This window comes from Falco biarmicus, chromosome 16 (genome assembly GCF_023638135.1).
Source record: "Falco biarmicus isolate bFalBia1 chromosome 16, bFalBia1.pri, whole genome shotgun sequence".
Lineage (NCBI taxonomy): Eukaryota > Metazoa > Chordata > Aves > Falconiformes > Falconidae > Falco > Falco biarmicus.
In genome coordinates, this window is record NC_079303.1 from 3,627,523 (window position 1) to 3,641,464 (window position 13,942).

Consider the following 13,942-nt stretch of genomic DNA (forward strand, 5'->3'; position numbering starts at 1 on the left):
TCTCCCCCCCACTGCCTTTTTTCTTCTCCCTCCTCGTGAGCAGCATAATTTCTGGATGGAGACCAGGCCTCTTCCTGCATAGAAATGGGATTTGCCATGGAAAGCATCAGTGTGCAGCAGGGAGCGCATTAAATAGAGCGTTTTCTGGATGAATTTTTGCACATACATGACGAAGTCTGGGAAAACTTGCAGCGTCCGAGTTCCTCCCTCCTGCTCGATAGGCACCATGACTTTTTTTTCCTCCCCTCTGGATTATTTAAAGGCCAGAAGAGACTTTTAGCAACGTCCAGTCTGACTTCACACAAACTCAGCTGGAAAATTTCGCTTGGGGGTCTGATATGGCAGCTCGTGTCCCAGCGCCAGGTCCCTCGCGCCAGTGGCCCTGCCATCGCTCCTCGCCCTGGTCCAGTTTGTCCCTCACCTGCTCCAGGTCATTTTCTTCCTCCCTGGCTCTGCCCTTGCCCTTTGCAGCCTCCCCTGAAGAGATGGGGCGGGGGGAGCCCCCGTGGCTTGATTTTTATTTTTGTGGAAGAGCTTCCACCCTTGCTGGGAGCCTTCCTCCACCCGGCGCTGAGCTCGCCGTTCCCAGGGCTGTGGTCCTGTGCCTCTGGCAAGTCAGGATGCTTCCCCATGGCCCTCCTCTTCCTCGGCTCATGGGGGGCGATGTCCTTCGTGGCTCTATCCCAGAGGAAGAGCCCTGGTAGGCAGGTGCCTCGATGGGGACACCCGCGAGCGCAGGACCACGTTCGGTGAGCGAGAGGGATGGAGGTGATTTTGCATGTGCAGGGCATGTTGCCTGTGCAAGGCGTGTTGTGTGTGCGTGGGGTGTTGCGTGTGCCCCGGCTGGGCTTGCGGGGTGCTGCAGCAGAAAGGCTGGGGGAGATGCACACCATGGCTGCGTGTCACCGATGGGGCAAGAATAATAAATAAATTAAAAAAATAATAAATAATAATAAAAATAATGGTGTGAGCTAGGCGTGTGGGCAGAGGCTTAAACCCGAGCCGGGGTTTGCGGGGAGATGCTGGAGGTGCCTCTCCAAAACGCTGGTGTGAAGCTGGCTGTGTCCCGGCGACTGGTGGGGATGGAGCAGGCTGCGGAGCGATGCTGGGGAGCAACTTCGTGAGCACGAGAGTGTGGTTGCACGAGTGTGCGTGCACACGCGTGTGCGTGCACCAACGTGCACCGTATTCTGCGCTGATGCCCCTGCAGCCGCTGCCGTTGGGCTGGGGCTCCGCTCTGGCTGCAGGTGCATCCCATGTCACACTGGCGATGGGAGGTGGTTTTAATTATTGTAATAGGTTTGGGGGGGGGAGAAGGTGTTTGCGTGGAAAATACCCCGTATTTGAAACCCCTCATCCCATGTGGAAGTGCAGAGCGTTTCTCGACAGCAAGTTGTGCATGTTGGGAAATCACCTGCCCAGTGTGTGTTTTGGGGTTTGGTTTTGGGGTTGGTTTTTTTTTTTCCTAGTAGTTTGGAATATATTTTTTTTTTGTTCCCCATGAATTTTTTCCCCACCCTATTCATTATAATTTTTGTTAATTAGATTGTGCTGGGGAATGGTCTCTATTCAAAAGAAGAACCACTGAGAGATGTTTCTCCAAGTGTGTGTGTGTGCATTTCAGGGGAGGGGGAGGAGAGAAGATGCTTGAAAGAAATAATTTTCAAAATAATTTCTTCATAAAGCTCTTTAAAAAGAAAAAGCCAGGTCCCCTTCCCCCACCACGGCCACCTCCCCTCGGCCCCCCCTAATTAAACGATTTGAATTTTCACGTTAACCGCTTGGTGCTTCCTCAGCGCCTCAGATGATTAGAAAGGGATATTCATTTATGCCTTTTAAACACCGCCCCGATTAAAATCAGAGAGATTTTTTCCTTCATCAAAATCTAACATCCTTGAAAAATTAATTTGATGCCTCTTGTTATCAATTAATTGAATCTCGTTGGGAGAGAGGCTTGTACGGCGGGTGGTTGGAGCTGGCCCTTCTGTTCTTAGTTGCTTTCCCCCCCTCTCTTCTCCCTTCTGCTGCTGCTTCCAAACAGTGACATTATAAAACTCTGCCTTTTTTTAAAATATATATTATTTTTACTCATCTCATAAAATAAAATAAATGAATAAAACTTGCTCTCTCTTCCCGCCTTCCTCCCCCATTCCCTTGAGTTCCTCTTGTATGAAAGACCCTTTTTTTTTTTTTTTTTTTTTTTTTTTTCCCTTCCTTTCTCTCATCCCTCTTTCCTATAACTTCCGAGGCAGGGGGAAAGAAAGAAAGTTGGGGCTTTAGCAATTTCTCGGCATAGTAAAGCGGCCAGGGTCCATCTTTCTTCCTTTCTTTAACGGTGGATATTGGATATTTCATTTGAATCTCCCTCTTTTCAATTAAAAGTGCACAGCTCCTTCTCTTAAAGCCGCTCTATTCTCCTCCTCTGTCTCGGCAGCCGGAGAAGCGATTTTCCTTTCTTCAACATTTCAACTCTTCCCCGGAGACAGGCTGCCTGCATTTTTTTTTTTAATAGACTTTTTCTCCCTCTATTAAACTTTTCCAATCTTCATCCCTTTATTTTTTTTCCCCTTCCCACCTCTTTAGACAAAAAAAAAAAAAAAAGAGAGAGAGGAAAAGTTACAAAATTTAAAGAAGTGGGTCATTCAGGAAGTTATTGAAGTAAGTTAAAAAAATAGGCGTTCGCTTCATTTGTGCTCTCCTTGGGGTGAATCTATCTGGTTACTTATAGATTCACTCTTCCCTGGTTATTTATGTCCCGTTGTGAATTTGGGGCTGGGGGTTTTGGGGGAGTTTGGTGCTAACTCCAGTGACTGCCCAGGGCATCCCAGCTTGGGGCTGGGGAGGTGCTCTTGTTTTCTCCGAAGTGCTGTGGGATGCGGGGGTGGGGGATGTTTTCCTCACGGGCTCCCCATGGCTGCTGAGGGCATGTGCCCCCCTGGTCCGGTGCCCTGGGCGAGGGGTGATTTGGTGCCAGGGCCCCCAGTGTGCGCATCCCCCCTGTGCCATGCGCTGTTCCATCCCATCGTGGTGAGGGGATGTTGTGCCAAGCTGGATTTGGGGTCCTCTGGTGAGAAATGCCGTTGCCTGTTGCCAGCCCTGCCTGTCCTCGCTTGGGGGTGCTCTGTGTTGGTTGCTGAGGATTTCGGGGGTGCTCTGTCCCCATGGCATAGGGGGCTGCAGGGTGGTGTCTGCGCTTCGGGGTGTTTATCCTTTGAATTCCCATTTGGAACGTATTGGGCAGAAAGAAAGCAAGTGTTTTGGCGGAATGAGAAATCAGGGGGTGCTTTAACCTCCCTCCCTGCTGCCAGGGCCAGATCCTGGCTCCAGGGGGGGTTCCTGAAGCTTGGCCTTTGCCCCCAAGCCTCGCTCGCATGCATGCATCTGCCAGAATGCAGGTACCGGCCAGCATCCCAACCCGCCGGGATGCAGGTACCGGCCAGCATCCCAACCTGCCGGGATGCTCCGGCATGGCAGTGGTGACTCACGCTGGGTGCAGGGCACCGGCACCCACCCAGCTGGCACCCACCGAGGGTCCTGCCCCGCTCGGGGTCCCCCTGGGCCCACACATGTGGCTCCTGAGCAGCGAGGCAGGAGCCCCCGTGCACCACGTCACTATTTAATTAGACGTCCCTGATTAACAAAACTTGGCGTTCGGCTTCCTCCTGCCCTCATCTTTCCTGGCTCCGAATCAATGGCTTTGATATGCTAATTAGGGAGTAATTTAATTTCAAAAGGCCGCAATTAACAAGGGTGTTGTGGACATGCTGTAGTTAAGCGGCATAATCTAATTTGCATTAGTAACAAGCAGGGACTAATTAGAAGCTTAATTAGACACTTAGACGGCTCTTGTGTTTACTTTCTTAATGAGATGGAGTGGGGCTCTTTTTTTTTTTTTTTTTTTTTTTAATCTTTTCAAGAGCACAGCAAGGGAAGCGCAGGATGGAGCAGCATCCCCAGCGCCCGGCACGTGCCCAGCACCGGAGCTGCCCGGCACTGGTCCAGCCAGCCCCGCATCCGCCATGGATGGGATTTTATTTTCCTTGAAGCCTGGCAGGGAATGGGAGATGTGCCAGCCAGCCAGTCGGTGTCTCCGGGGATGCCCCGTATCCCCGTGCGGGATGGCTCGCTGTGGTGGGCACTGGGTGGAGGGTCTCCCGGCTGCGGTCAGGGTGTTCTCGCTGCTGGAGAGCTGGTGGGTGCAAGCTCCGGAGAGCAAAGGATGCTCCGAGGGAGACGTGTTTTGGAGGCAGGTGGGCTCACTACGATTCAGCAGGAGTTGTGCCACATCCCGCTGACCGGTGTGGCACGGTCCCGGGGGCTTCCCCGGATAGCGATGCTCACACTTCCGGCTCTCCAAGTGAGATGACCCACCTTTTTGGGGAGAAAAACTTTCCTGTGGTCGTTCTTGCTGGATTCCGCTGCCTGACGGTCACCGGGGCAGCGATGGCACCAGGGTGGTCAGGCAGGGAGAGTGGCAGGGGATGAAGGTCTGCCCGTCAGCCAGGGCAAGCGCCCAGAGGTTGGTTCTTCCCAAAGAAGTTGCTGGGAGCGAGATGAAAGTGGGAGATGAAAGTGCCCAGAGGTGAGATCCCATTAAAGCGGTGCCCGGGCTTAGCCAGTCCTTGGTTCCTTAAATCTCTTCTAATTTACAGTAATGCTCTAGATTCGTTTCAGCTCCCCCAGACTTTTATTTTAATCCCCTTTCCACATTTCCATGTGTTTATGTGTTAATTAAAGGGTAAAAAGCCACTCTCCAAGCAATCCTGGCTGCTGCTTCTCTTTAAGCCAAAGCCTTTCAAGATTAGCGAGCCACTTCCTAAAGCCTCGGCGGTGCTGGATCCGGATGGGCAGGTTGCTCAACTTTCCAGAGCTCAGAGCAGATCCGGTGCCTGGGATCGAGCCCTCATCCTCATCTCTTCCCATCCGTGCCGAGGAGCATCCTGCAGGACTTGGCAATGAGTATTTGCTTGGTCCATGCTCCTGCCGAAGGGGCAGCTGGCGTGCCGGAGCGAGAGCCCTCGCGGTGCCGTGGGGCAGCCCCTGCTCCATTCCGGGTGCTGGCAAGGCTGGAGCAAGGAGGAAAGGTCTGGAAAACCGCTTTGGAGCTGGGAAGTGGCAGAAAGGGTGGAAAAAGCCTCTGGAGCATCACAGTAGCAGGCCACTTGTAAATGTGTGGTACCACCTGTGCCGTCCCTTGCAAAATGCGGTGCAGCACCAGCAATGTGCTGGGGTCACCGAGATGTGGCGAGGAGCCTTTTCCCACCAGTGTTTCCCACTGTTCATCCTCATCCCTCCCAGGTGGTGGGTTTGAGCTTTCTGGGTTTGCATCTGGGGAGACAGAGCGAGGATGGGGACAGCTCGAGGACGGGGACCCGCTGGCCACGGGGCTGGGGCCGTACGCAGCCCTGGTCCTGCCGGCAGCCCGCGAAGGGCAGCCCAAAGTTACAGAGCCCCTGATGGCTGCGGTATTGAGGATACTTAAAAATAGGAGAAGCTGCTAAAATAAGTGTTCAGGCAGTTGTTTCTGAGGAGCTCGTGGTCTTGGCTGTACCTGTTCCTGCCGGTCCCGTGGGCTGAGAAGCGCCGGTTTAATTTTCACGTCCGTGGAGCTGAATCAAGTGGAGAAGTGGCCACGCTTCGGTTGGGTCTGGGTGCCCCAAAATTTGTTGGGAGCTTTTTGGGAAGAAATCACTTTGTTAATGCTTCATCTCTTCCTGCCCCCACGTCCTTTGGTGCAGATCTTTGCTTTGAGTCCGCTGGCTCGCTCGTCTCCGCGTTGAGCCTCCTCTGTCTGGTGGGGATGCGGGGATCCGTGGGGATGCTGGGCTCCGTGGCATGCACACATGTGGTGCTCCCGTGGGACCCCGGGAGCGTGGTGCACACGTGATGCTCCCATGAGATCCCAGGCAGCGTGGCACACGCGTGTTGGGCACACACACAGCTCCGTGTCCAACAGCCCGGCCAGCTGATCTGTACCCTCCCTTGCAGGGAAGCTCTGGGCATCCATCAGTCTGTTAATTGTGCTAATTAGAGAGTGTGGAGGTGTTAATTGGAAAACCCTGGTATCGTGCCTGTTTGCAGGGCGGGGTGGGGGGGAATGTCAATAAAATTGAATTGATGACTTGGCATGGCGCGTGCACTTTACAGGTTAGCAGCAAGTCAGGGGATGTCAAGGAAATGTTACTGCTCAGATGAAGCAATTGTTAATTAAAAATCAACGGTAATTAATATACTCTCATTGCCATATGGTACTGCTAAAGGCAGGGGGATTCTTTACTCCAGTTGTAATTCTCTGTTTCCTTTTCTTTGTCCTGCGAAAGGTGCGTGTTTAAGTAAAAGGAGGGGGGGGGAAAAATAATAAAGAGGCAGAGTGCTTATTCAGTGAAGTGATTTTGAGTCTGAAATGGTAATTAGCAATCCATTTGCGCAGCTTCTGGTGCTCCTTGCCATTAGAGGGGTCTCCTCCCCTCCCCTTTTAAGTAAAACCATCCTTTTCTACTTTATCTGGGTGTTGTATCTTCGGTGATGACTGTCTGGACAGGGTCCCTGCCTTTCTGCCTGGGGGAAGGTCTGATCCTGATTAGACCCTCTGGATAGCAGTGTGTGGAGAATCCCTAAAATATTGGTTGCGTTTGAAGTAAAAGAGATGAAAAGCAGGAGCTGGGATGCTGCAGAGCCTTCCCGTCTGTGTGCGGGGATGCACGTGTGCTTCGGCGCTCGCAGCCGGTCCTGCAGCCGGGTTTTGCTCTTCCCAACACGGCTTCAATCGTCCGGGATCAGTCCTGGCTGGAAAAATGCTCGTTCCTAATTTAAATCAACTTCATAACGTTGCAGACACTGGCTTCATTTTTTTTTTTTCTTTAAGGTTTTGTAAAACTTTTATATGAATGGAAATATTTTCATTATTATTATTACTTTCTTTATTACTTCCCTTGCAGTGTTGGGAACCCAGACGCACCAGCATCCCAGTAGGGTTTGTGAACGGGAAGTTGAGTTTTACTAGACTTGGAGAGGGAACCCAACTGGCCTGGTGTCCCGGGCTTCGGGAATCACCCGGCTGGACCCCAGCGCCGGTTCATCGGCTCCAGCATACCGCCTCTGGCAGGGACCAGGGATGACAGAGCAAGCCCACGGTTACAGCTCCTCCACCAGCAGAAATTTCCTCCTAATTCCCAATAGTTAAGCTTCAATTTATGCCCCGAAGCCAGGAAAGTTTTATATCCTTTCCAAAAACTTTTTTTTTTTTTTCCTTTTTTAATACTTCCTGTTGTAACTCTGGATATTCTTGTTCTCCGTATAAAAGTCAAATCCCTTTTTGAGTCCTGCCGAGTTTCTGGCCATGGTGATGCCTTGTGACTGCCGGACACGGGCAGAGCCTGGCTTTCCCCGTGGGGCCACTTGCCTGGTTGAAACACGGAGCAGGCAGCGGATTTCAGAAGGAAAATGAGAAAAGAAACAGCAATAATTTAATATTCCTGCAGTCTCTTATTTGGCGTTTGGGAGGGGAAAGGAGCAAACGTCCTTTTCGAGGGCAAAAGGTGTTTTCTGTCTTCCAGCTTTTTTTGCTCCTAATGCAGCATCTGTAGGTGAGCATCCCAGCCTTTCCCGATCCTTCCTGGGGAAGCTGCTGGGAGCGTGCCACGCTCTCGCCCCGGCATCCCAGCTCCTGTGCTTCAAACAAAACCAAAGCCCGGTAATCCCGTTAACCTTGAACTCTCCCACAGCCACCGGTGTGTCACCCTGCCCAGGTTTGGTAGCACCGGGACAGCGGGAGGGAGCCGGCAGCTCCACATGGGAATTAATGTCAGTCATATACCCTGCGGAAATGACTTTTGAAATGCATATAATCTCAAACATGCAAATGAGAAGCTTGCTTCACCCTGTTTAATATGAATGATCAGCTTCTGAATAGCTATTATTACACGCCACATTTCAGCAATTATGTTGTTCACGGTTTGTCTTTCTGTCTTTTGGGGCTGGGGCAGGGGGAGATGAGGAAAAAAAAAGAGAAGAAAAAGAGAGAAACAGTATTTCTTCTCCCCATCCCTCTTTCTTTATTCCCCTCCTGTTTCAAACTCGCCGGCCGGCTGCGAGCGACGGTGGGTGGATGCTGAATCCCGCTCCGGCACCCACCAGTGGGGAAGGAGTGGGACTGAAGGAGGGAAAACTGCGTCCTCTGCTTTTCCACGGAGCAAAGCGTGTGTTGGGAAGGAGAGGGAGAGCCCTCGGGCTCCAGCGGGGCTCCCGTGCCTGTGGCAGGGCTGCAGGGTTTGGTGCTGGATGCGGCGGTGGTGTTTTCCTCTAGTGCCAGCCCGGATCCAGGAGTTTCTCCTAGAAAAGGGAACCCTCGGGTTCATAGCTAACGACCTGCCCGCTAATCACACCCAGACGAGCCAAGACTCTTCGAAGCCAAGCCCTGTAACTCCTGGGGGTCATGTCCCACCTCCGTAGCCCCTTTGCCTTAATTTATACAGCATTTAAGAGCGGGGGGGGAAGGGATGCACTTAGCACCCAGCACCCGGCTGTGTGTTGGGGTGCAGGCGGCTTTTGCAGCCTGTGACTAGCCCGGTGGTTTCCCCCAGCTCGGCTCCGTGGCTCAGGAGCCTGGATTTGCTGAGCAGAGCTGCAGATGGATGCCCTGAGCTGCCCGCATCCCACGGCTCGGCTCCCGGCATTGCCGCAGGCTCCCTTGCCACGGCGAGCCCTGCAGCCGGGGAAGAGCCGGGAGCTTCGGGCGTTCTGCCCTCGTGCCCCGGGTGTCACGGGATGAGTTTCCAGGGATAAAACCCATCCATGGGGGTAAAGCATCGCGCTGTTGCCTGGTGAGAGGGAAACCTGTGGTTGCAGGAGGTGAAGTGCAAGAGCTGGGGCTCATGCGGGGCTGGGAATGTGGTGGGTGTTGTCGCCCCTGCGCTTTGTGGTGGAGGGCGAAGTGCCCAGCTTGGTCCTTCGAGGGGATCCAAGGGGTACAGCAGGAGGGCGGGATGCTCGGCAGCATCCGGGAGGATTTTCCGACCGATATTTTCTGGAGTGCTACCCTGCTCTCGTTTCGTTGCATCCCAGCTCCACGGTACCTTTGGGCTTCCTTCGCCTGGTGGCAAACTTTCTGCTGGGTGTTTTTTCCTGCTGGGAAGGGCTGGTTTGTTGGGAGTTGAAGTGCTTTGTGGAAACGTGACAACTTTGTTGAGATTTTCGTGGTGAAATGCATGGCACAGGCTCCACGTGCTTGGTGTGTAGCCTCGCTGAAGCTTCAGCTTTGCCGTCTCCGCCGTCTCAAAATGAAATATTTTGGAATTCTCTGAAAAACGCCCGGATTCCTGGGGGTTTGTGTCTTGTACGAGGCTGGGAGCAAGCTGAAAATGTGGTGTTTTCCTAAGGGACAGCTTGGACTTGCTTTGCCCCAGTGCTTTATAGGGCTGGCGGCGCATTCATGGCAGCTTCTGCTGCTGCTGCACATTTATTTTTTTGGAATAAATTGGACGCAGGTAAAACTGGCCGGGGTTTGACATCCCATCCCTGCATCTTGCCACCAGACCTTGCGGGGATCGGAGGCAGGGCACGGCGAGGCTGGGGGACGGGGCAGCGGAGTGGGGGATGGCCAGCCGGGGGGTTCAGACTGTCTTCTCAGCCTCTGTTCTCTCCTCCTCCTCAGGTCCTGCTAGCAAGTCATGATGGTTGAATCTGCCTCGGAGACGATACGGTCCACTCCCTCCAGCCAAAACGGGGTCAGCAGCCTCAGCAACCAGCCCGATGGTGGCGGGGGCGGCGCAGGCGGTGGCGGAGGGGGCGGCGGGCGCGAAGGAGCTGCGAGCGGGGAGACCAACGGCGAGATGAGCCCCGTGGAGCTCCTGCACTTCCAGCAGCAGCAGGTAGGAGGGATGCCCCGCTTCCACCCTACGCAAGGCAACGCGGGACTGGGTCCTTTGAGGATTTGGGGTGGGGGCACCACCGGATTTTACCCTCCCTTCATCCCCAGGGCTGGGCCAGGAGGTGGGTTGCACCAGGCTTGGTCATCCCTGTTGGAGCTGGGGTGCAGGTGCCTGTGTTTTGGGGTGCGCATCCCTCGGGAGATGGAGTCCACCCATCCGTGCAGCTGGTGGGCTGGTGCCTGCTGCCCCGGGGGGGGGGGGCTGCGTTTTGGTGGGAGGTCCTGCCTGTGCTGGTGGGGTCTGCCTGCTTGGTTCCCCATCGGTACAGGGAAAATGGTGCTGCAAAAGGAGGAGGGCTGAGAGAGCAGCGTGCAGACCTGCTGGCTATAAAATAAGGAGCAGGTTTTCTCTGGGTCTGTGTTTGGTTATCCAGGTGGGTGCGCACCCCTTCTCTGGTGCTCCCGGTGCCTTGAGCTGAAGCACGAACCTCACACGCGTGGCCAGAAACACGTGTGACCGCCACAAGTGCGTGCAACAGCTCTGCCCTTGAGCACACGTGTGTGCACCTTGGGGAGCTGCGTGGCACACGCCTCCCCTTGCACTGTGCCCGCCCAGGCGGCTGTGGGGAGGGGGGGGGGGATGTGTGTGCATGCCTGCAGGTTACCTTTCAAAACAAACTTTGGCAAAAACATAAATTTTCCTTCTCGGATACTAAATAAGGCAATGATCCCTGCCTCGTATGGAGATCGCCTCCCTGAGCCATAAATTCCAGCGTGAAAGCTGTAAAAAATTGCTGTGTCTGATACTTTAGTAGTGAGTGCTGTAAATCCATTACCTGAATAACAGCCGTTTCTCACGCAGTTAAGCCCCTGTTCCCCTGATCTGAAGGCTAATCATGCGTGTAATGCCGCTGCGAGTCACCCCTGCCGAAGGAGCCGTCGCTCGCTCCCCTCCCCAGCCCCGAATTTCACCGCACGCGGCAGCTGGAGCCAGGGGTGGGAAGGAGATGCTCGTTCCTGCCCAGCCGAAACAGTGCGAGTTGGAGGGTTGTGATGAAATGGGGTTATTTCCTCCAGAAAAGAAAGGGGGGGGAAAAAAAAAAAAAAAAAAGAAAAGGGGGGGTTTGGGCAATGCGGAGCGCTGCTGCTGCAGGCTCGTCCCTGTGGATGGTGCTCACCCGGTAAATCCTGCCCTGCCCAAAGCACAGCCCACGTTTATTTCCACCCTTTTGCATTTCTTCTTTCGGATTCCCGGTGTAATTACACTGGGAAACTCACCGGCACGTGGAATTATTAAGGCAGAGGATTTGGTAAACTTCCAAAAACAAATGACATCTGCAATGACAGCACTTTGGGGGCGGGAGGGGGGGGGGGGAAAGAAACCATCCCGAGGACTATCAATCTTCATGCTTCAGGGAGCAGGCTGAGCACCAGCTGGGGTCAGGAATAAATGTCCCCATATAGAGAGTTTTGCACAATTAGGTGCTTTATGAAGGCTTTACACCATCCTCGGGAGCATCCAGCGTTCACCCCTTGTCACAGGCAGGCTCTTGGACCACTAGGCTATTCCCGTCTGACAGCTCCTCCGTCCCGGCTCCGCTGCAGCTCCCGAAATGTCAGCACTCCATCCTGATTTAACCAGTATGAATCCCCAAGACATTTTAGGAAGCCTGGAGGGGTGGAAACCCACCCAGCCTGGGTTGGAAGGGCCGTCGGTGGATTAAAACTCCACGTCCATTGGGGTTTGCCTGGGTGATGCAGCTCACTGGGGACACATGCTGTGCCCTCTCGTTTTTGGCTGGTTTTGCAGTTTTTGGCAAAACGAGCTGGTTTTGACCTTCTGGGGGGCCATCTCTCTGCTTCCAGCCTTTTGAAAGGGTGAACCCGGACAGCCCTGGGGCTTGTTGGCAGGGACTTCTCAGGTTAAAACTCTTCTCTGAGGATGCTGTCTGGAGGGGAGTACCCTGGGTGGGAGCTTGAGGGGAGGTGTGTGTATGGGAGGGTGCTTGGGGACTCCCCCAGGGCTGTTCTGTAGCTGCTGGGGGGTCCCCAGAGCAAGGGGACGTGGGTGTTTGATTGCACCAGCCCGGCTTTGCCGAGATGGGGGCTGCCAGCCACGGTGCCGGCTCTGCTCCAGCGCGGAGCACAGCTCTCTGTCGCATCCTCGGCTGTGCCTGGTCCACCTGCCCACCCCAATCCATGCAGAGCATCCCATGGTCCGGAGAATCCGGAGGGAGAGTGGAATGGGGTGGGGAAAGGGCATCCCCCTCCTTTCCCTCCCTCTTTCCCTCTCCCCCCAGCCCAGGGGATGGTGTGCAGGTTAAATCCTTGGATTTCAATGGCAGGATTCGGCTGAAAAGCTTGAATAGCGCGCGCCTGCATTGTGCCGGGGTTGGCGGAGGGGAGAGGTCGGCCCGGGGCATGGGAGGGCTGCCCGCCGGCCGGGGTCTCCCACCGCCGTTGCTGTGGGAACGTGGCGAGACCTCCAGCGCACTGACATCCTCTAACGGGGCTCCAAAGGGCCCCGCCGCCTTTGCGCATTAATGAGTTTTTAACGCGGGGGCCAGCCCCTCGCCCCCTGCCACGCCAGCCCTCCTCCCCGGTAATCCTCAGCGGAGGAAAACTGGGCAGGAAACGGGGGCAGTGGGGTGATGGGGTGTCCCATCCCGGCGGCGGGAGGAGGATGGGGGATGCCCCAGTTTGGCTGTCAGGGTGCAGGGCTGCACCCCACGGGAGCAGGGGGGTGCGGGGAGACCCCCGGGTGGGCATTGCACAGGGCTGGGTGCCGAGCGGGCGCTGCTCCCCGATGGTTTGGGTTCCTCCAGGGTTTCCTTGAATTCCTGCGAAGAATTCCGGGTCTCCAAGTCTTACCCCAGAGCTGGGGGTTGAATCTGTGGGGTGTGGAGTGACAGGGTCTCGGGGGTCGTTGCAGCTTGGGGGTGCAGGGGGTGGCAGGGTGAAAGCGCAGAGGTGCTTGGAGCAGGGATGTCATGGGGAAAGTCCCCGAGCCCGGTGGCCCCACGGTAGCTTTTTCCAACTTGCAATTCCATGGAAAAGGAGCCATCTGGAAAATCCAGCTGCTCTAGCGTTGTTTGGTGGTTTTTTATGACGAAAAAAAAAAATCGAAAAAAAATTTTGCAGTTTATTGCAGACACATGTCCAAGAAATGTTAAGTTATTAAACAAAAATAAGACTTTTTTTTGAAAAAGAAGCAGCAAATGAGACTTTTTTGGTAGTTAAAGAAGGGTGTGGAGGGGGGAGGAGAGGCACTTCTCTGCCATAGGAAAGATACCATTCCATAAAACATGTGATCACATCTCAAATATATTGTGTAATCCGCTATTATTAGGGTATTTAAGATAAAAACGAGACCAGAGCACTTAAGTGAAACTCATCTCTGTTAGGTTCCTTGATTTATATTTCATATTTTTCTGAGTACAAATGCAGGAGGGGTTTTCCTCTCCTTCCCCCCGCCCCCCACCCCTTTTTTTTTTTTTTTTTTTTTTTAATAATTTTTTTCCTCCATGGGGTGGGATTGTCGGGAGCTTGTTCCTTGTGTTCTTCATTAGTGGAAATGGGTTTAACCCCTCGCCTGCCAGGACTGAGGAGTCAAGAGCGGAGGAATAAAGTCCAGGAGCATTAGCGTGTGCAGCGAAAGGGAGAACAGCTGGGGCTGAGCGAGAGGCACAGAGCCGGCTTGTAAAAAGGACTTCCCCCCCCCCCCCCCCCCCCCCCTGTGAAGAATTGTGTCATTTTTGTTAATTTTGATCTCTTTGAGCCATTTGGTTCTGGTTAAGCAAGACCAGGGCTGGGCTGGGTGGAAGTGCTTCTCAATATGGCATCATTTACCGTTAATATCCATCTAAAAATATCCGTGTGTGTGTGTTGTTTTAATGGCTCTAATTCTGGAATGTGGCGATGTCATTTTTATGAGGTTAGTGTAAGAATTTTACTTTTTTAAAAAAAAAAAACACGTTTTTTTCATCCCTTCCCAATTTCTACCCTCCAAAAGGAAAGGAGGGAGAAGGGAAGATACAAGACTCTCTTTATAGATGTTCTTCCTGCGCCCTTCCT

General features: G+C 53.7%; 1 protein-coding gene across 3 annotated transcripts in view; it reads left to right on the plus strand.

Moving 5' to 3' along the window:
• Positions 1-13,942, plus strand: part of FOXP4 (forkhead box P4) — a 61,950-nt gene that overhangs the window by 12,666 nt on the left and 35,342 nt on the right. For all 3 annotated transcript variants that reach the window (XM_056361830.1, XM_056361828.1, XM_056361829.1), the window contains exon 2: positions 9,653-9,869. In XM_056361830.1, the coding sequence (XP_056217805.1) occupies positions 9,669-9,869 (201 nt within the window). In that variant the 5' untranslated portion in view covers positions 9,653-9,668. The remainder of the gene's footprint in view (positions 1-9,652; positions 9,870-13,942) is intronic.